This window comes from Manis pentadactyla, chromosome X (assembly GCF_030020395.1).
Source record: "Manis pentadactyla isolate mManPen7 chromosome X, mManPen7.hap1, whole genome shotgun sequence".
Lineage (NCBI taxonomy): Eukaryota > Metazoa > Chordata > Mammalia > Pholidota > Manidae > Manis > Manis pentadactyla.
Window position 1 is genome coordinate 130,569,057 of NC_080038.1, and position 21,298 is coordinate 130,590,354.

Consider the following 21,298-nt stretch of genomic DNA (forward strand, 5'->3'; position numbering starts at 1 on the left):
CTAAGCCCAGACAAAAACAAGCTCACTGTGCAGCCCACAGAATGCCAAACATCTTCCTCTCCTAGTTAATCTGAGTGATTGCTGCTTCTCTACCAATTACACCAGTCCCTGCTTACCTGCCTTTTCACTGTCCATGCTTTCAGTCCTCCTTGGTCTAGCCATGGTCTGAAAGCAGATGATCTTCTTCTGAGGTGTGGTCAGGTCAACAGTAGCCTAACACTACGTCACCATGCCTGTGTCATTCACCTCCCTTCATCTGACCACATTGGCTTTTTATCATTTCACAGCATCACAAGAAAAAGGGGGAGTACAATATAATAAGATATTTTGAGAGATAGCAAGGCCTCACCCATAACTTTTATTTCAGTTTGTTGTTATAATTGTTCTATTTTATTATTAGTCATTGCTGCTAATCCCTTACTAGGCATAATTTATAAATTAAACTTTATCATAGGTATGTATATATAGGAAAAAACAGTATATATAGGATTTGGTACTATCTGCTGATAGTCCTGGAATGTATCCCCCACAGGTAAGGGAGAACTGCTGCATAGCTTTCTCCTCACTCTGGTCTGCCCTCCCTATAGATGAGATTTACTGAGATACCCAATGATAGAATTGTATCTGCTTTTTGACAGTACCTGATCTAAAGCAAACCCTTGCTTCCTTAAACCCTCCCCAAATTACCCAACAAAGCCCCAATCCTATGTCTTTTCTAGCTTCCTCTTACTGAGATGCCACTTGGTTGCCCATGGTGTGTGTTCTTCAGTGTTGCAACAAGTAATAAACTCCACTCGTTCAACCACAGATGTATTCCTGGTGGCTTTTGACTGGAAGGCATTGACACTAGAGAACTCTGATGGGACCCAAGGGCTGTTAATAAGACTCATCTCCAAGACCCTGAAGGAAATGTTTCAGAAAGACCTTTGTAGAAGAACTGTTAAGCCATCTTGTACAGTTTTCCAGCCGGCTTAAAGGGTATGACCTACTTGAGTGACTTTAGCTCACTGTCAGATAACAAGAGGAAAAAGGTCACTGTTGGGCTCCTATAAGACTTGGAGGGCAGAGAGGGAAGGGGCATGTTCTTATAGAAGCTTCAAAACTCATGTGAGCTGTATCTTCTAGTTAGCCAAGCCTGTACCTTGTGTGTGGTTCTTCTGAATTCTGGCCTACCCATATCTGGGTTGTCTGAATAAGCCTCTGTTCCCCTGGAAGTTCCATTACCCCTGTTTAGTCTCAGGATGCCAGCACTCCAGCCCTAGAGCCTCACTTATATCATAGGGTCAGGCCTTAGTGAACCTGAGCTTCCTAGAGTCTTTTACCAACGGGGCCAATCATTATCCTTGATACATTAGGACAAAAGGAACCCCCAAGGATGATTTTGTCTCTCCTAGGAGTCCAGAAAGATGAATGGAGGACTTGCTCAGGAAAGGCTTCACAGAGGAAAAAAGTAGCTGTGCTGAATCTTGAAGGGGGAGTAGAAAATCATCAGATGATCAAGGGGTGGAGGGCAGGCTGTGGAAAGAATATTCTAGGCAAAGAAAAGAGCATTTACAAAAGCACTGAAGAATCAAAGAGAATGGTGCATTTTGTGAACTCTAAATAATTCACTGTAGGCAAAGTATAGGCTTTGAGGAAAGGGAGTCATGGGGGATGGAGAGTGAAAGGAAAGGAGCGACACACAGCAGCAATTCACCGGAGAATTCTGCTTTATTGGGGAAAGGTGCTGGGTTATATAGGAAGGGGCATGGGGTGATTGTGGTGTTACTTCTACGGGGCAGGTGGCTATTGGCTAGGTACTGGGAGTGGGAGTGGGGAGAGAGGTGATTGGTCTTTAGGTGGCGCCGTCGGGAACTGAGGACCCGGAAGAGAAGCCGGAAGTTCGCCATCTTACTGGTGGGGGCCCTTCAGAGAGGGTGAAGTCCTCAGGGACCAGACCATGGTGAAGCTTTCTTTGCAATGCCACAAGCTTTCAACTTTATAAATGATATTATCTGTTGAAAGTTATGGCAGAAGACCCACATGGTCATATTTGCATTGCAGAGAAAGAAGTTTATGCCTCCTTAGAGTCAATTTTTAGCACTGCAGCCTGAGTGACCCTTTTAAAACATGTCAGATCATGTTATTCTTTTGCCCAAAACTCTGTCATGACCCAGATCTTGGTTTCTGGACACCATTATCTGCCAAATGGAACCAGGGTCCTAAGAGAAATGGTGGATTCTAGGACTAAGGCAGGGAAATGCAAGATAAACCTGAAATATCTTGTGCAAAAAAGCAAGGAAGTGCTCAAGGACTCATGGGGATGTGTGAAAAGGACACAGAAACTAGCTTAAAAGTGTTCCTATCAGATAATTTGTACCATCTCGGACAATTTGAGCATCAAAATCGTAATAGCAATAGACTATAATCCACCGAATAAAGTAAGAATCCATGAGTTCATACTGATAAAAATGAATCAGTGAATGTATATAGCAGAAGGGAAAACTCTTCCTTTCTGTAGAAAGCTGACTAAAAAATGTAGAAAAAATGATGGAAGTAAAAAATTGCCATATGGCAACCATCAGGCAAAAATTAGCACCTACTTCTAACTCTCTTTGTTGAAGGTTTGAGGAGTGCTATACATCGAATGTGTCCCTCCCAAAATTCATATGTTGAAACCTAGTCTCTGGTGTGACAGTTTTAGAAGGTGGGGCCTTTAGGAGGTGATGAGGTCCTGAAGGTGGAGCCTGATGAATGGGACTAGCACCCTTTTAAAAGAGGCCCTGGAGAGCTCCTTCACCCCTTCTGCTATGTATGGGCACAGTAAGAAGATGAGAGCCTGTGAACTGGGCTGTCACAAGACACTGAATTGACTGGTACCCTGATCTCGGACTTTCAGCCTCCAGAACTGTGAGAAAAAAAATCTCTGTTGTTTATAAGTTGCCCAGCCTGTGATCATCTGTTATGGCAGCCCAAATGAACTAAGACAAAGAGGAACAGGATATTGACACAGACTCTAAGTATTTTCCCATGAATCACTTATGAATTACAAATGGAAAAATGATAACTTTACAGTGGAGAAAGCTGGTGGGCATTACCTTAACCAAGTAATCAAAGTCAACCTCCTCAATAATGGGACAAACTGACATCATGTATGTCCTGATGTGATGTGCTGAGAAGGACACAAACATGACTTCTGTTTTATTTTTGCCAAAAATACATCATCCGAGCTATGAGGAAAGATTAGACAAACCCAAATTGAGGGACGTTCTATAAAATAGCTGGCCTGTACACTTCAAAAATGTCAATGTCATGGAAGTCAAAAAAGACTGAGGACCATTTCCAGATTATAAGAGACTAAAAAATAATGACAACTAAAAGCAGTGTGCTATCCCAGGTTGGATCCTGGGTCAGAAGGGAAAACTGCAATCAAGGGCATTAGTGAAACAGTTGGCTAAATGTGAATATAGGCTACATAGGAGATAGTGTTACACCAAGGTAAGTTTCCTAATTTTGATAACTGTACTGTCATTATGTAAGACACTAGTCTTGTCCTTAGGAAAATGCCAGTGGAGGTATTTGAGGCAAAGAGGAATACTATCTCCAATTTACTCTCAAATGTTTCAAAAACATATGTAAAGAAAGGAGGCATATGTGGCAAGATGTTAACAATTGGAGAATCTGGATGAAGGATAGATGAGAGTTCTTGGTAGTTTTTTTACAACTCATCTGTGAGTTTGATGTTATTTCAAAATAAAAAAGTTTTAAAAACTCTGCAGTGACACCCCATTTCTCTGGAGAGAAGCCAAAGCTCTTGAGATGGCCCCCGAGACCCCACATGACTGGGCCCTCCATCACATCTCTTCACCTCTTCTCACTGTTTTCCCCTTACCTAGCTCTGCTCACTGAGCTACCGAAGTTTCTAGAAAGGCTTCAAGTGCCATATAGTGCTCTGGGTATTTCTCTCTGTCTGGAACACTCTTTCCTCAGGTGTCCCCATGGCTCACTCCCTCATTTTCTTCAGTCCCTGTTCAAATGTCACCTTATCAGTGAGAACAGCCCTGATCACCTTGTTTATAATTGCATTCTCTACCCTTCTCCCAGAAACCCTTTCCCACTTCATTTTTCTCTATGGCATTTATCATCTCTTGGTATGTTTTACTAATTTTTTGTGTGTACTGTTCATCTACTTCCATCAGAACACAAATTTTATGAGGAGAGGGAGTTATCTGGTTTGTTCACTGCTGAATCCCCGGCATCTTAGAATTACCTAATGTTCTTGACTAAGTGAATACTGCTGAGCCTGACAAATAAGTTGCAGAAGAATAAGGGCTAATACTTAGAAATTTATTATGAGCCATACAGCATTCTAAGTGCATTACATCTGTTATCTCACTTATGCCATAAGAACACTAGAGGTGAATGCCGTAACTGTCATCAGTATCATCATCGCCCCCCTTTTGCAGATAAAGAAGCTGAGGCAGTGAGACATTAGGGACACCAAGCAATCTGGCTTCAGAGTCTATTTTATTAACTACTATGCTCTGTTGCCTCTCTTGTGGTGGGGTACCTTTTCTATTATGTTTAAAGTCATGTACATTTATGTGATGTTTAAAAACATGTAGTATTTAACAAGATAATACTATATGTTGTTAAGGGATGCCCACAATATGTAGCACAGGTATGAAGGCCTTCAGGGAATGATAACCATCAGGGAATCAGTTGGATGGCAGTGTTTAAGGTGACAATCAAAGAGAATCAAAATTGCCCTTGAACATCTCTTAGGAAGTCACCAACACAGATGACTTCTCCTCCAGCGTTGGACCCTGTCACTGTTCCTGTGGTTGACCTCTAAATTCAATAGCAGGTTTTTGGCTGGGGGCTGGAAATTGCCAGGCTCCCAACTGAACTGGTGGGATCGACACACCAGGAAAGGAAAGAGGGGGAACGATGACAGTTTAGACCTTCACCAGAAACTGAGACAGAGTCTCAATCAGCTCAGCCCTCTGTCTGGGAGGACACATAAATCAGCAGAGCCATATGGCTCTCTAGACCTTTAAGTGTCCAGGGATGGATGGCTCATAACATCCCACGATAGCCTCTGGTGTTTATCAACTCCTATAGTCAATAATGACTTATTTATGTTTAACTCACATCTCCCGCTGTGATTTCAGTCCATTTCCTATTACTCTGTCGATATGGAGAGCAGATGGTTGACATTCTCCTGAGAAGCTTCCAGAGAATGGAAGATGCCCATTGAAGTCTTCCCTCCTCAGGTGGCATTTTTTTCCTGATCAAAGAGTTCCCACCTCTTCATTTTTTTTTTGCACATTTCGTTTTCCAGTCAATGATTTCTTTGGCACTACATTGGATCTTATTTAAAAAAACAAAACGTTTGTCTTTGAAAAAGTAACACATAAAGATGACTAGCATTCTAACAGTACAAAAACATAGCAGAGAAAAGTGTCCCTCCCTTGCAAGACTTCTCAGTCTCCTTTTCTAAAATCAGTTATTTTCATTGGGATCTTCCTTCCAAAGAATTTTCTTAACATATCCAAGTATTTTTGGAATATGTTCTCCTCTAAAGTCTTTTTCAATTGAACATGTATTTATTAAGCACCTACTATGTGCCAGGCACAGTGCTTACTCCTGGGGCCGAGCACCAGGACAACAGGATGCGTTTCTCTGTCCTCAGTCAGTGCACACTTTAGAAGGGGAGAAAGGCATAGTCGTTCATTTATCACGTGTTGACTGAACACCATCTATGTGCCAGACAGTGTGTGAACCACTGGGTAATGTGGGGTTCCTGCCTTTCCAGAGCACATTGTGCTGTGGGGTGGAGAGGGGTTGTGCTGGGGACACAGACCAATGAGCAGGCATGATGTGAAATATAAACCGATGCCAGGCAAGCACCAAGATGATCCTTGGCAGTTGCCCCACATTCCCTTGTTAGCTCTGTGGTCCCGTGTGGGGAGCAGGCCCCCACAGCTAAGCCTTGTGCCCAGTGAAAAGGGGAAGCCATGGAGTTCTAGGCTGGAGCAGCAGCACTGAAACCCTGTGCCAGGCCCTGGGCTAAGCCCGTCAGACACTGTCTCATGTAATCTTTACAGCCATGTATGTGAGGTGAGGGTCATTACCCACATTTTACAAAGAAGGGCACTGAGGTTAGGGAACTTGCCAAAAATCTCATAACTGAGATTCGTGCTCAAGTTCTGCAAAGGCTGGGCTCTCATCCACTGTACTAATCAGTTTCTGTGCTTGGGGGTAATTCTGATACACCTCCTCTTTCCCCTTGCCCCTGTGGAGAACCACTGGCCTAGAGATGATAGGTTGACTCAGCCTCTTACTAGACTGAATTTTTCCATTTAAGGTGTGAGATGGAGAGGAAAACACATTGGTCTGGGAGTCAGGAGCCCTCGCTTCTAGCTCCTGCTCTGCCTCTCATAAGCTCTCTGACCTTGCGCAAGTCATTCTACCCTCTGGATCTCAGGGTCCTGATCTTGAGATGCGGAAGCTGGAGGGGATCATCTCTGGATGCTTGATGGGCTTTGATGATATTTCCATCATCCCCAAAGGACTGTAAGGCCACCTTCTGGGACAAAACTACACCCCTCCCTTGAGAGTGACACAAAACCAGTTCAGCAAATCGATTTGTTTTCAAGGTGATTTGAACCCTGGATCTGCAGTGAGAGTAAACAGCTGACTTCATCTTACTGAGATGTGAATGCATTAATACTTCCTTATAGCCTCTGCTCTCTGCTCATTGTTCTGAACGCTACCCCCTCCCCTTTTTCTCAATAAAGTGAACCAAGCTCTAGTTAAGGGAGCAAGTACCCATTTAATATATCCAATTTAATTAAAGCAATAATCAACTAGCAACTGAAGATAATCCTTAGTGAAAACTGGGACAGAGCCTTCAAATTAATGGGTTATTGCAGGCATGTAATAACCTGAGAACTTTGCTCATGCTGATTACACACTTGGAAGAGCAGCCCCATGACGTGCTGTAAGCTAGAAAAAGGGGATGTGCCCGGGTCAATAAGCCCCATAAAGCTGAGAGCAGAGAGGCTGGTTTGATCCAGGAAAGAAGGGGACTGAGGCAAGGCCAGCAGATAATGAGCCTCCTGCTTTTTGATCATTTTGGTTCACATCAAACGTAGGGATTCCGAGACCTCATCAGGGCATTTGTAAACAAATTCTTCTCCTGGACCCCACAGTGACGCGGGGGTGGGAAGTGAAAAGAGTCCTGGTCTCAGGTGAGTGTCTGCCTCTCTTCCTCCTTCTCCATCTCCTGCTTTCTGCCCCATCTTCCTCTTTCCTTCCCTCTTTCCTTTTCTTTCTTAAGAATTTTTAAATGATAAAGTGACAAATATTCACCATAAGAGCACCAAATTGCATATAATTGTATAAGGTATAAACTAAAAGTCTTTAATCTCTACCCTTTCTTTCTTTTCTTCCTTCCCTTCTTTCTTTCATTAAAAAAAATTTTTTTAAGTAATGCATGCTTATTGTAAAATAACCCAACAGCCCAGAATGGTACTAGGTATAAAGGAAACCTTTTAAATTCCCATTCTGTCTTCCCACCCTTCTCGTCTGCTTCCTTCTTATCTTCCCTCCCTCTCCTCCTCCTATCCTTCAAGTTTGAAAATAACATAGGTAATGTATGATAACTGTAACAGAATCAAGCAGTACAGAATTGTATTGTATATAAAGGAAAAGTCCTCAGTCCCCACCCTCCTTCCCAAACCACCTTTTCATGCCTGACAGACACATAGACTTAACCTTATTCCTTTTAATGGCTGCATAGTATTCTGTAGTGTGAACGTCCCATGATTTAATTATTGAGTGGCAGGTAAGTTTCTGAAACATCCCTTGGAATTATAAAAGTTTAGGAGAAATGCAAGAAAGGTGCACATTGGATTGTTTGTTGCTGAAAATTCCATTTTGTAGATAGCAATGCGATCAGATCCATTTCTATAAAACTTCACACTTTGAAATTGCCTTTGAAATATCACCTCATTTGATCCTCTTCTATAGCAGCTCTGGGAAATAGGCAGATTATTATCTCCGTTTTTACAGATAAGGAAACTGAGGCCCAGGGAAATGAAGGAACAGAAATATGGTCTCACAGCTAGTTACGGATTCCCAGTCTGGTCCTCTTACAGCACTGTAAATTGAGGCTGTATTTCATCTTGCAAGTCATAAAAGATTTAGACGTCTCCTTACTTCTAAGCTTGTAGTTTAGAAAATCCATCCAGGTCATACAAATTCCCTTATTATTCTAATGAGAATGGTAGTGGAACACTTGGTAAATATGAAGAACTGTATTAATGGCTGGCGCTCATAGAAAGCCCAAGATTCATTTGGTTTCCTAATTGGCTTCTGTTACTTTAAATGTAAAGTGAGTCTATTCACTCTAAACCCCACTAAGAAGTGGGAAGAAATACAATATGTTGCATTATCCTATAGGAAAAGAAATGTCTAAGTCAGTAGTAAGTCATTTAGAACTGCCTTTTATTTAAAATAAGCACCCTGCACCAAGCTTCTGTAATACGTTTCCATAGGATTTGTAGTTTTAATACCGTGTTGGTTGGCGAGAGGGGGATTTCCAGTGTATTTCCCAAATCAGCAGTGTTAGTTACAATTATTTAAGGAGAGAAGCTGGATGAATGTAATGAGACAGTCAAGTTCCTTTAAACAGATCTGCTTTACAAATAGAAATGATTTGATGAGTTGCTCTGGCCAATAAGGTCTCTTGCAAAGTGCTTCCTTCCAAAAGTTTAGGATCATTAAAACTGCAGGTCGTAGGGTTGCAGTTGTGTGCATTAAGGTTGAATGCATCACAGTGTGTAATTATGCATTTAATGTCTGTCTTCACCTCTGGGTTACCCCACAAGGGCGGGTATGTCTATCTTGTCTTCCCAGCACTGCATTGCCAGTGTGTAACAGTGTCTGGCCCATAGTAGGCACTCAATAAAATCTGTTGAATGAATATGCAAATCAATCAATCAGTGAGGTTTCAGCCAGGCTGCATAACTCAGGCAAGTGTCTATATTGTGGCTGGCTGACCTGACTTTAAGCAATAAGAAAAAGCCTTGCATGGAATATGAGGGAGAAGTATGGTCACATGTGCTAATAAAATGTTCCTTTCGAATCTGAGCTGAGCATATTTCTGACTTTTGGAACACAGGTTTAGACAATGAAAGAACACATCATATATCAGAGGCTTTATGGATTGATTCTCCTATCGAATTTTATCTTTCTCTCAGGTAAGAAAATTTATTATTATCTCTTTCAATGTCTTATATACAGTAGGTCACAGAAATAAACCATTTGAAATTGTTGGCTTGCATCTCAATGGCTTCCTTTGGGCCTGTTTGGCCGTAGGACCAGCTGGACCTTCAGGAAGTGTATCCATTCACTCAGGAGTATGCACGACTGACAGAGAGCTGGCCACAAGAAGACAACAGCTTGAACTGTTGTCTTTGATAATTCTCAGTGCAACTCTGAAATGCTGTTTGTCGGCTAATACACACTTAATAGAAGATTTGGGTCTTCTTTGGGGCTGCACAATGCTTTATTTAAAACTCCCTGGAGCATTATGATATCTTTCTGTCTCCATTATATGTATATGGCAGCAATCATAGACTACAGATGGGGAAACTGGTGTGCCCAAAGTTGGTCACTGATTCATGGTGACAAATGGGCATCTGTTCTGGGGAGGCCCAGACCTTGCCTAGACTCTGGCAGGAAGGAAGATGGATTCCGTCTTTGGTTCTATTCTGCATCAAATAGGTGACTAAGACAGTAAACTGCAATTGCTGGCAATATGGAGTTTTAAGGAAAAGGTTGTCTCAGAAAACTGCAATCTTGTCCATATTAAGTAAATTGAGTTAATAACACTGCTCATTTAGTACATCAGTCTTTAGCTAAAAAGTTATACATGCCAGTGAGTAATAATTCCTGATAAAATAGACCTGGGGTTTAATTTGAACAGCCCTCATATTTGAGAACTAATCTAGAAAAAAAACAAATCATCATCTCCATTGCCAAAGAGAACAAATACTACCTGGCTTTCTGCTGTGTGCGGGGCATGATGGGAAACCATGTTTCTTATAATAGAGCTTGAAATGGGACCTGTGGGGCACAGGGGTGAATCTATTGCCTGGCCTTTACTACCTGCTAAGATGTTGATTTAGCTTTTCCCTGCCTGTTTCCTCAAAGGCAAGAAACTGTTCTCTCCATTTCTTCATCCAAAATATTCAGTACAGATCTTGACACACAGGTGAAGCACTCAGTACATATTTGCTGATTTAATAAATTAATGTGTTTTGAAATTATAAAATTTTGTACACCTATAGGGTGGTGGTGGTGTGTGACACAAACTCTAAGTGGAATTTTTGTGTGTGTGAGGGGTCAAGCGGCAAGGAATAGAAGAATCTAGGAGTCTTCAGCGTAGTCATGGAAGAAAAAGTGGATGAGTGTGTGGTACTAGAAGGGTAGAATGGGTTTTGTGAGGAATGTCATTGGTCGATGAGAATTGTGATAGATGTGCAGATTTGAAACCTGGAACGGTCACTTTAAAGCAGTCATAAAGCTTTCTAGACTGAGTCCCAAATCTGTGAGCCAAGGCAGTGATTCTTTTACCTTATCAAACAATTAGGTCTAATTTTCTTTCAAGTCCTAAGAAATTCATCATTTTCTTCCTGGAAAATAAGATTCTGTCCTTGAAACAATGGTATAACTAAGGATTAGTCCCCTTCAGGCTCCAGACGAGTCAGCAGCCTCCCAACCGTGAGGGCCATTATGGGAGAGAGGGCTAGCGCCAAGCCTAGCTCAGGCAGAGTGTGACTCAGATGCTCTGACTGGGTGGAACCACAGTGCAGAGCTCAACCATGTTCATGCAAGAACACCAAGGGTCACCTTGGTCCAAGGGACACCCGAAGTCTTTGGTGGAAGAGGAGACAAAGCCTGTCTTAAGGTTTAAGGGGTGAGAGCAGGGCCAACAAGAAGGGATGCAGGGATGAAGACTGAGGTTAGGAAGTGAATCATTGCAGAATGGAGCAGGAGGTAAGGAATAAAGCAGCAACAGCCTCCTAACTGGTCTCCCTGATTCCACTCTTGCTCTGCTAAAGTGTATTCTGAATACAGCAGCCAAAGCGAGCCTTTAATGCATGAAGTTAGATCATGTCACTCCTTTTCTTAGAATTTTTTTAACTTTTTATTTTGAAATTTTAGATTTACAGAAAAGTTGCAAAAAAAAAAAATACAGAGATTTCCATATATCCTTCACCCAGCTTTCCTTAGGTCACCATCTTAGATCATGTCACTCTTTTACTCAAAACTTGCCGATACATTTCCATCACAATTAGAATACAATCCAAACTCTTTAATAAGACCTAAAAAGCACAACATGCGCTGGTCTCCTAGATCAGGGCCCCATTTCCTACCAGGCTTCCTCTCGCTCACTTCATTTACAGACAGGCTTCCTTCTTATTCCTTGAACATGTCCAGCACAGTCCCACCTTGAGGCCTTTGCACATGCTGTCGCCCATGTCAGGGTCACTCTCTACGTCTTTGTTGCCCTAGCTCTTTTTCATCTCCTGGGACTAAGCTAAAATGGCTCTTCCTTAGAGAGGTCTTCCTTAGCTATCCTATCTAACGTAGACATTCCCTTTCCCTCATCCCTGCCCCTCCCATTATCTAGCTCATCAGCCTGTTAATTTCCTTCAGAGCACTTTTCAAAGTCTGTAATTCTTTTCTTTACTTGTTTATTGATTGCCTTTCTTTCTGGAATATAAGCTAAAGCCAGGGACCTCATATGAACACGAGCTGTACCCCAGCACTGGCACATAGTTGGTGCTCAGTGAAGTAAATGAGTTTTCCAGGGTGCTTTTGGCTTTACGAGTAAGGACATCCATTTTGTTGGGTGAGACATGGGCCTTGCACCCAAGAGTTGAAGGAACAATCCTATTACTCATGTGGGGGTAATTCCTCTGCCTCTGTTACCTACTCCAAGAAGAGCTCTTGGCAGGCCACATATGTGGTTGGCATCCTGGGTACTGGAGAAGGGGGGGTGTTGGATAACTCTGTGGCTGGTGACTGGTGACAGAAAGGAGGCTCAAAGTTGAATGCCTTCATATATGGCAGACTGGGTTTCTCTAAAGATTAGTTGATTATTTACCAGACCAGTGGGAAATGAAGGCAGTGGGTGGCAGACAGTAACTCCCTCTCCCTGTGGCTGTCCACATGGTGGCTATGGCGATGTGTAATGGAGCTCCCCAGTATCAAGCATCTATCTATTCTATCTACTCAGACAACCCTAGGTTCTGCTAGACCAGGACCTGGTCTACAAAGTTTTTCAATGCTCCTGAACATTCATTGCAAGGATTTGTGATACTAAGAGCCAGAAAACCCCTTGCTCAGATAAAGGTCTCATATTCGGTGGAAATAAGTATCTGCTCCCTCCCTTTTTGTGAGTAAGGAGTGATGCTTCCCGCTTGAGGCAGGCCTGGGGCACCCTCGGCAGAATGCTCACCCCCAGTGTGGCCAGACTCTTCACAGTAGGAACACAGCCAATGTCTCTGGTGGGCCCCTTACTCAAAATCTGTTCTGCCTCCTCTTCCACTTCTGATAGGAGGTATTGCCAGGTGGTTAGCTGGGCCTTGAGCCTTACTCAGTATTATGAGTTGAATTGTGTCCTCCCAAAATTCATATGTTGAAACCTTAATGCTTAGCACCTCAGAATGTGATCATATTTGGAAAAAGGGTCATTGGCAATGTGATTAGTTAAGTAGAGTTGAGGTCATACTGGAGTATGGTGGGCCCCTGATTCGACATGACTGGCGCTCTTATAAAAAGGGGGAATTTGGACACAGACACACACACAGGAGAAGGAGGCCATGTGAAGATAGAGGCGAAGATTAGGGAGATGCCCCAGAAGCCACCGAGCACCAAAAATTGCCAGTAAGCGACCAGAAACTGGAAGAGAGGCATGAAAAAGATTTTTCCCTCAGAGACCTCAGAAGGAAACAACCTTGCTGACACTTTGACCTCAGACTTCTAGCCTCCGCAACTGTGAGGCAATTAATGTCTGTTATTTAAACCACTCAATTCATGGTACTTTGTTACAGCAGCCTAGCAAACTAATACATCCAGACAATGATGCTCAGCCAGGCTCTCTGGATCAGAAATCTTGGGTAAAATAGAGGGAAGCAGGTCACCTCATGGGGGATAAACAATGATCAGGTGATGCCTACACTGCCCGACCATGGATGGGCCGCATTTGTCCACTCCTCCTGTGATGGCGCAGAGCAGTGCCCTTAGGATCTCAGTCCCCTGACCCTTGGAGCACTTTAACCTTTCTAGGAGAAACTTTGCCAAGAGAAGGCAGAAAAGCAAGTACAGAATATATCTGATGATTATTTTATGAAAATAAAGGAACTTTGCTGAAAAAAATCATTTGGATTGTCTATCTTTTAGAGTTCTAAGCCTCCTCGCTGACTTTTACAATGAATGTATTTAGTATTTGGGGGCTCTGATAGAGACATGGAACTCTCCCCTGAATTTTTGTCAAAAGTTCTCTAAAACAGAGGGTAGGGTGCCATTTCAGTTTGAAGTTCAGAACTTCTCATTCTTTGCCAGGTGCTTTACCCACATCCCTGCTACTTTCGCATAAGGAACTGTCCTTGTGCCCAGCTATCAGCCTCTCTCACAGTGCCCTAATAAGGGCACACCCATTTGTTCAGTAAAGAGCTATAAAGGACCTACTATATGCCAACCATTGTGCTAGGCACTGGAAACTGTCAGTAGAGGCCAGTACTCTGGTGAGGCCATTGTCCTGAAAAATCAGATAATACAAAAGTTGGAGCATTCTGGGGAAAACTGGCATTGTTCAATGCTCCACGAATTCAATTCTGCTTAAAAATTGCTTAAGTATGTCATCATCGGACAAAGCAGCTTTGGAATTTAGCAAAAAGCAAAATAAAATTACATATTGAATAACCACTGTGGCAAGCATTTTATTCCCTGCCCCCAGGCTCTGCCAGAGAAAGCTCTGGGGCACAATCTCTTGCTATATCAATAGCTATAGAGTTTAAAAACTGGTAGCTGGCAAAGACAACACAAGAAAAGAAAACTACATGAATATATCCTTTATGAATATAAATGCAAAATTTCTTAACAACATTTTAGCAGACCAAGTCCAGCAGCATATTAAGAGGATTATATACCCTGACCAAATGGAATTTATCCCAGGAATGCAAAGATGGTTCAATATATAAGTCAATCAATCAATCTAATACACTACATTAGTAGATTGAAGGGGAAAATACACGTGATTATCTCAATTGATGTAGAAAAAGCATTTGACAAAGTCCAGCACCCTTTCATGATAAAAAAACCCAAAGCACTAGAAATAGAAGGGAATGTCCTTAACCTGATATAGGGCATCTACAAAAACCCCACATACTTAATGGTAAAAAACTGAAAGCTTCCCCCTTAAGATTAAAATCAAGATCAGAATGCCCACTTTCACCACTTCTATTCAACATTATACTGCATGTTCTGGCCAGAACAATTGGGCAAGAAAAAGATGTAACTGACATACGAACTGGAAAGAAAAAGTAGAACTACCTCTGTTCACCAGGGATATGGTCTTACACATAGAAAATCCTAAAGAATCCATAAAAAGATATTTAAACTAATAAATAAAGCAAAAGCTGCAGGATACAAGATCAACACACAAAAATTAGTAGTGTTTCTTTGCACTGGCATTGAACAATCTGAAATAAAGTTAAGAAAACAACTTCATTTTCAGTCACATCTAAAAGAATAAAATACCTAAGAATAAATTTAACCAAGTAGATGAAAGACTTCTACACTCTACTATAAACATTGCAGAAAATAAGGAAGACCTAAATAAATGGAAAAGATTCCATGTTCATGCATTTAATGTTACATGACAACATTCCACAAAGAGATCTATAGGTTCAATGCAAACTATCAAAATCCCAATGGCCTTTTTTACAGCTATGAAAAAGCTGATCCTACAATTCATATGGAATTGCTAGGAGCTCTGAATAACCAAAATAACCTTGAGAAAGAACAAAGTTGGAGGACTCACACTTCCTGAATTCAAAGCTTACTACAAAGCTACAGTATATACAATGTATTATTATAATAATACAGTGTATTATTGACATAAGGATATAGATAGATTAATGGAACAGAATTGAGAATCCAGAAAGAAACCGATCCATGTATGGTCAATTCATTTTCCACAAGGATGTCAAGATCATTCAATGGGGAATAATAATCTCTTCAACAAATGGTGCTGGGTTTATATGCATATACATATGGTAAGGAATGAAGTTGGGCCCCCGCTTCATGCTGTATACAAAAACTAACTCAAAATGGATGAAAGACCTAAATGCAAGAACTACAAATATAAAACTCTTAGAAGAAAGCTGAGAGGTAAATCTTCATGACTTTGAATTTGGCAATAGATTTTTAGGATGCTACCAAAATAACAAGCTACAAAAGAAAAAATAGATAAAATAGATCAGCAAAATTAAAAATTTTGTTCATTAAAGAACACTATCAAGAAAGTGAAAAGACAGCCTACAGAATGGGAGAAAATATTGCAGGTCATATATCTCATAAGGTTGTAGTATCCAGAATATATAAAGAATGCTTACAATTCAACAACAAAAAGACAAACAACCCAATTTAAAAGTAGGCAAAGGACTCAAATAGACATTTCTCCAAAGAAGATATGCAAATGGCCAACATGCACATGAAAATGTGGTCAATGTCATTAGTCATTAGGGACATGCAAATCAAAACAATGAGATACCACTCCATTACTTTTAGAATGGTTATAATACTAATTAAAATACCCAGAAAGCAACAAGTGTTGGTGAGGAGGTAGAGCAATTGGAAATCTCCTTCATTGCTGGTGGGAATGTAAAATGGAGCAGCCACTGTGGAAAAGAGTTGGGCAGTTACCCAATAACATAAACCTAGAATTACTGTGTCACCTACTCCTAGGTATATACCCAAAAGAAATGACAACAGGTGTTCAAACAAAATGAATGGCATGAATGTTCATAGCAGCACTGTTCATAATAGCTAAAAGGTAGAAACAACCCAAATATCCATTAAGATGAATCAGTACACAAAACGTGGTATATCCATGCAATGGAAGATTAGTCAGCCGTAGAAAGGAATGCAGCACTGATATATGCTACAACGTGGGTGAACCTTGAGATACTATGCTAAGTGAAAGAAGCCAGGCACATAAAGTCACATACTGATGATTTCATTTATACGAAAGATCTAGAATATGCAAATCCACAGAGACAAAAATCAATTAGTGGTTGCCAGGGCCTGGGGGGCAGTGACTGTTTGATGGGTACAGGGTCTTCTTTTGGGGGGATGAAAATATTCTGGAACTAGATAGTGGTGATGGTTGTATGCCATCATGAATGTACTAAATGCCACTGAAATTGTACACTGTAAAATGATTAAAATGGTGTATTTCATGTTATGTGAATTTTGTCAGTACAAGTAAAATGTGCCTGGCCCTCCTGGGGCTGTAATACTGCCATTCAAATGAGGTTTATGGTAACTTTTTCCTAATGTGGGAAACACTTATGTCATAATGTTAAGTGAGAAAAGCAGGGTACCAAATTTTCCTTACAATATGACATCAGCCATGTAGAAACAAGCAAGACCCAGGCACAGAAAGAAAAAGCCAAAGGAAATACACCAAAATATTAATGGTGGTTTTCTCTGGGTGGGGGACTCTGTTGGCTTTGTTCTCATTTTTCACTTTCTAATACTTTCCACTTTTTTCTTTTAAAAAGTATGTACAGTATCACTTTTATAATGGAAAAAGCACCTCTTTTTTTAAGTGGAGAAAACAATAAAAGTAATTTCAAATTAAAGGAAAAAGAGGCTACAGGCGAAGAGACACAGAGGAGCTAAATCAAGAAAGAACGTGCTTTAGGGGAGCAATCATGCAATTTGGACTTGAAAATTGCCAGGGAACAGATGGCAGCGTCCAAGCAGACATCTGCAATGGGTACTTAAGTCGTATGCAAAGACACAAGTGGCCTTTGAAGCAGGCCCTGGAGAGGCCCGGCAGAGAATGCTGCTTGCCTGGCCAAACGGAAGGGCCAAGCCCCTGTCCTGCCGTGTCAGAGCCGGGCCTCCTCTGAGCCTTGCTTGGGGGCCTGGAGGCTGCGGCCGAGCTCGGCAGGCGCGCCTGCGTGTGTGAGAGTGCAAAAGGGGTTGTGGGAGGGAAAAGAGGCTTCTAACCATGACAAGGACAAACATGGCAGCTGCTATTTGCATGGGGCTTCACCGCTGATGAACGTGCTCACGTTTCTAACCAAAGTGTTAGTTTATTACTGCATCATCTTTCCTAGCGGTCCTGGGACATAGGTGATTCTTACTCCCATCTTACCATTGAGAAACAGGGTACAGAGAAGTGAAGTGCTCACTATAGGCCAGACACTGTCCTAAAAGCTTTCACATACATTGATTACCCATGCCACACAGCTCGTAAGGGGCAGAACTGGGACTCAAATGTGGCGTTTTGGACTCCACTCCACCACACTTCTGCTCATATCTAAGTAGATCTTACCTCTGCCTGCAGAATCTCAAGTACGGCCTCAAGTGATTCATTCTATCGATCTGTCTACCTATCTATCATCCATCTATCTGTCTATCCACCCATCCAACTATCTTGAATTTTTCTCATTATAAATGTATGTATGCATTAAAAATGATTGTATAAAAAATACAAAAATTACTGAAATAAATAACATAGAAAGTAAAATTCCACCTAAATCTCACCCCTAAAGATACTCATCCTTCACTGTTTGGTGTGTGTTCTGCCAAATTTTTTTCTATGTGTATGCCAATATATACAGTTTTCCGTTATTTTTTTAATAGAATAATACTCTATTTGCACTCATGTAACTTTCATTTCACACAATATTTAGCCTTGAAAATCTCTCCGTAACTATATAGATCTATGTTGTTCATTTCCATACCACTGTAGAGAGGTAGCAATCGCTTAACTAATCACTTATATTGATAGATATACAGATTTTTCTGTTTTTTTTTCTCAATTACAAACAATGCTGCAATAAGTATTCTGGTATTTGAATCTTTGCATACGTGTATATTTGTCTAGAATAAATGGAGAGAAATGCTACTGCTGGGTTAAATCATACACAATTATACACAATTAAAATTTTCATAGATACTGGCAAATTGCCCTTCAAAAAAAAGAGAGAGAGATTGTGCTAATTGGTATTCCCACTAGCAGTGTATTAAAGTGAATTTTTTCCCCACAGGCTCATTGCTACTGGATATTCAGTCAAAAATGTTGTTATTCTAAGAGGCAAAAATAATATCTCATTGCTGTTCTAAGTTGTGCTTCAAAAATAGGCCATCTTTTATATTTCTGATTTAGTAAGTTACTTGTCCCTTGTCAATTGCAGAGAGGACAGATACTCAGAGACCATATGAAATTATAACACATTCTTTTTTAAGAGACAAATAAGCCCTGGAGATTTATTCCCACCATAAAACCCATTCCTAAATGTTGTATTTGACGTCATTTTGGAGGGCTGAACAGAAAAGCCATGTTAACCAACCCTAATTGAGACTTGGGTTTCACAGCAATTACCGTCGTGTGGGATTAGCTCTTGATTTATTAGCCATGTGAAAGATGATAAGGTAAAATAAGCCATGGACAGAAATAGGCATTTATTCATCCACCACGGACAGTTCAGAAATAGCTCCCTAGGAGGTGGGTGGGATGAGTTCCAGCACATGGGGGTGTGTGTGTGCGCATGTGCGTGTGCGTGTACATGTACACACACACACAGGTATGTGTGAGCGTGTGTGGACAGGCACATACTCGTTTGCTTTTGCAAGATATTCAGTGGAGGAATGGAAGGAGAGAACACTAAGGGTAGAGAGTTTTCTAGAAGCTTTCATTTGGGGACATCTCCCACAAGCAGGGAATCCTGCCAGCCTCTGTAGTGTGCTGTTATGGCTGTCAGTTTTAGAGGGGAGAGCCCAAGGTTATACCCCTAACTCAGAGAGAGGTTAGAATTTCGTTCTACCATAAAGCTCTTTTTGGTTTGTCTTGGGCTGTGCTGGGACTGGAATTAGGTTGACGTTCAGCAATCCTCAGATATTTGCCTGGTGGCCTGGGGTGTGAGGTTTCTAACAGTGGATGGTGGTATCATGATAGTATCTGTAGTGTTCTATGAAACAAAGGGCATGCTCAACTTTAATTTTCATAGATGTTGCCAAATTGCCTGTCAAAAGACTGTCCCAAAGGGCATGCCCTTCAGTGGTGTTCGAGGGGGCTTTGCATACATTGTCTTGTAAGGTCAGTTGGTAGGGCTATTATCTGGCATAGACTATAATGTGAACAGTGGCCCCTGGAGTTGAGCATGCATACAACCCTGAACCCCATTTTACTGAAGCAAGTGTTGAGGCACTGGAAGGTTGTTACTTGCTGAAAGTTACACAGCTGATAAGTGTCAGAGCTGGGATTCCAACCCAGACTGACTCCAGAACAAATGGTAACTGGGTGTATGGCCATCTAGAGCCTCTTAAAGCTGCTGCAGCCCCCTTAGTGGGAGACGGAAGGAGGGAGTCGGGACACATTCGGGGCAGTGCCGTTTCCTGCAGTCCCGAGTGCACACAGAAGCCCCGGAGCTTCGCAATTGTCCAGCTGGTCATCCTTCAGGCTCTGTCAGTGACTTCAGTGAGAAGTGGTCTCCAGGGAAGGAATAAATCAGGTAATTTGGCTCAGGAAAAGGAAAAGAAGAAACAAATTGCTGTTGCACTACAAATACAATAAGGCAGTTACATAGATAGAAATAGTTATCTTTTGATTATATGAGTGAGGATCATGTACCCCAAATTTTAAGTCCAAGCTGCCTCCTCCCCTCCTTTAGCCACATACTTGTCACTGCCTCCCCAAACTGCCCAGCTGGTGTGTGCTCTGGGAGCATTAAGCTAACTTTTCATATTAGCCCAGGCAAAACATAATGAGGAAGAAACTCTTCTGCCAAAAAAGTCACATGCCAATGACAAATAGGGATGATTTTTCTATGTCTACTTATCTGGCTTATTTGAACCATTATCAACTCATAGTAGTATTGTATGATCTGGATTTGACTATATGGCTAATGAAGATGATAAAATTGATTTTTCTGAGACTAAAATTTCATTTGTTTTCTCTTTCCCCTTCCCGACATTTGGAAAGATGCATTTTCACTAAAAGGAAAAAGGCTGGATTTCTATGGAAGAGCTGACATGCATGTAACCCTGACCAGCACCATTCCTGAACTCAGTCGATTCACAGTGTGTGTTGACCTGCTATTCGTGGATGACAAATCAAATGATTGGATGGCCTTCTCCTATATTGTTAATAACACCTTCCTGGGTGGAGAAGTCATAGACCTTGGACTTGCAGGAGACCATCAGCAGCTAATACTATACAACTTGGGCAAGACCTTCTATATCCGTTACCAACTGACTCCATTACAGTGGCATACAATATGCTTGATATGGGATGGTGTGAAGGGCAGGTTAGAGTTCTTCTTGAATAAAGAAAGGATACTGGTAATGATGGATCAACCACAAAACCTGACACCTAATGGGACTCTGGTTCTAGGACATTTTCTCAAGAACGGGGACAGCCAGGTTAAAAGCGTGGTGCCAGATTTCACTGGAAGCTTGTATTACCTTCAAGTCTGGGACCACATCCTGGAAAAGGAGGAGTTTATGAAGTGTTTGAGTGGAAATATAGTTAGCTGGGAAGAAGATACTTGGCTCATCAACAAGGTCATTCCGGCTGTTGACGTGAGACTGCGCTGCTGTGAGTAATGTGTGAATTGTTCTCCGTAACAAGGGTAGTGAGGATGCACTAACTCTGCTCAGGGCTCCAAACAACCTACTCCTGGGCCAAAGCTCTGTCTTCCCCAGAAGGGCCCAAGGTTGCTACAGTGTTGTCGTCTTCTTTTTAATGCAGAACAAATACTATTTTCTTTTGTCTTTTATTTTTATATTATTTCAAACTTACCAGAAAAATTGCAAGAATAGGACAAAGAACTTCTATATATTCTTTTCCCAGATTCACCAACTGTTAAATTTTCCCCATATGTTTTATCATTCACCGTATCTTTCTCTTTCCGCTTCCCTCCATACCCGTACACACACACACACATGCACATTATTTCTTTCTTAATTATTTGAGAGCCAGTTGCAGACATGATGCCTC

General features: G+C 41.5%; 1 protein-coding gene across 1 annotated transcript in view; it reads left to right on the plus strand.

Moving 5' to 3' along the window:
- The first annotated feature begins 9,178 nt into the window (after nucleotides 1-9,178).
- The window catches only part of ADGRG4 (adhesion G protein-coupled receptor G4), a 98,554-nt gene continuing 86,434 nt past the window's right edge, over nucleotides 9,179-21,298 (plus strand). The window contains exons 1-2 of the mRNA XM_036919182.2: nucleotides 9,179-9,248; nucleotides 20,282-20,896. Of these exons, the coding sequence (XP_036775077.2) occupies nucleotides 9,179-9,248; nucleotides 20,282-20,896 (685 nt within the window). The remainder of the gene's footprint in view (nucleotides 9,249-20,281; nucleotides 20,897-21,298) is intronic.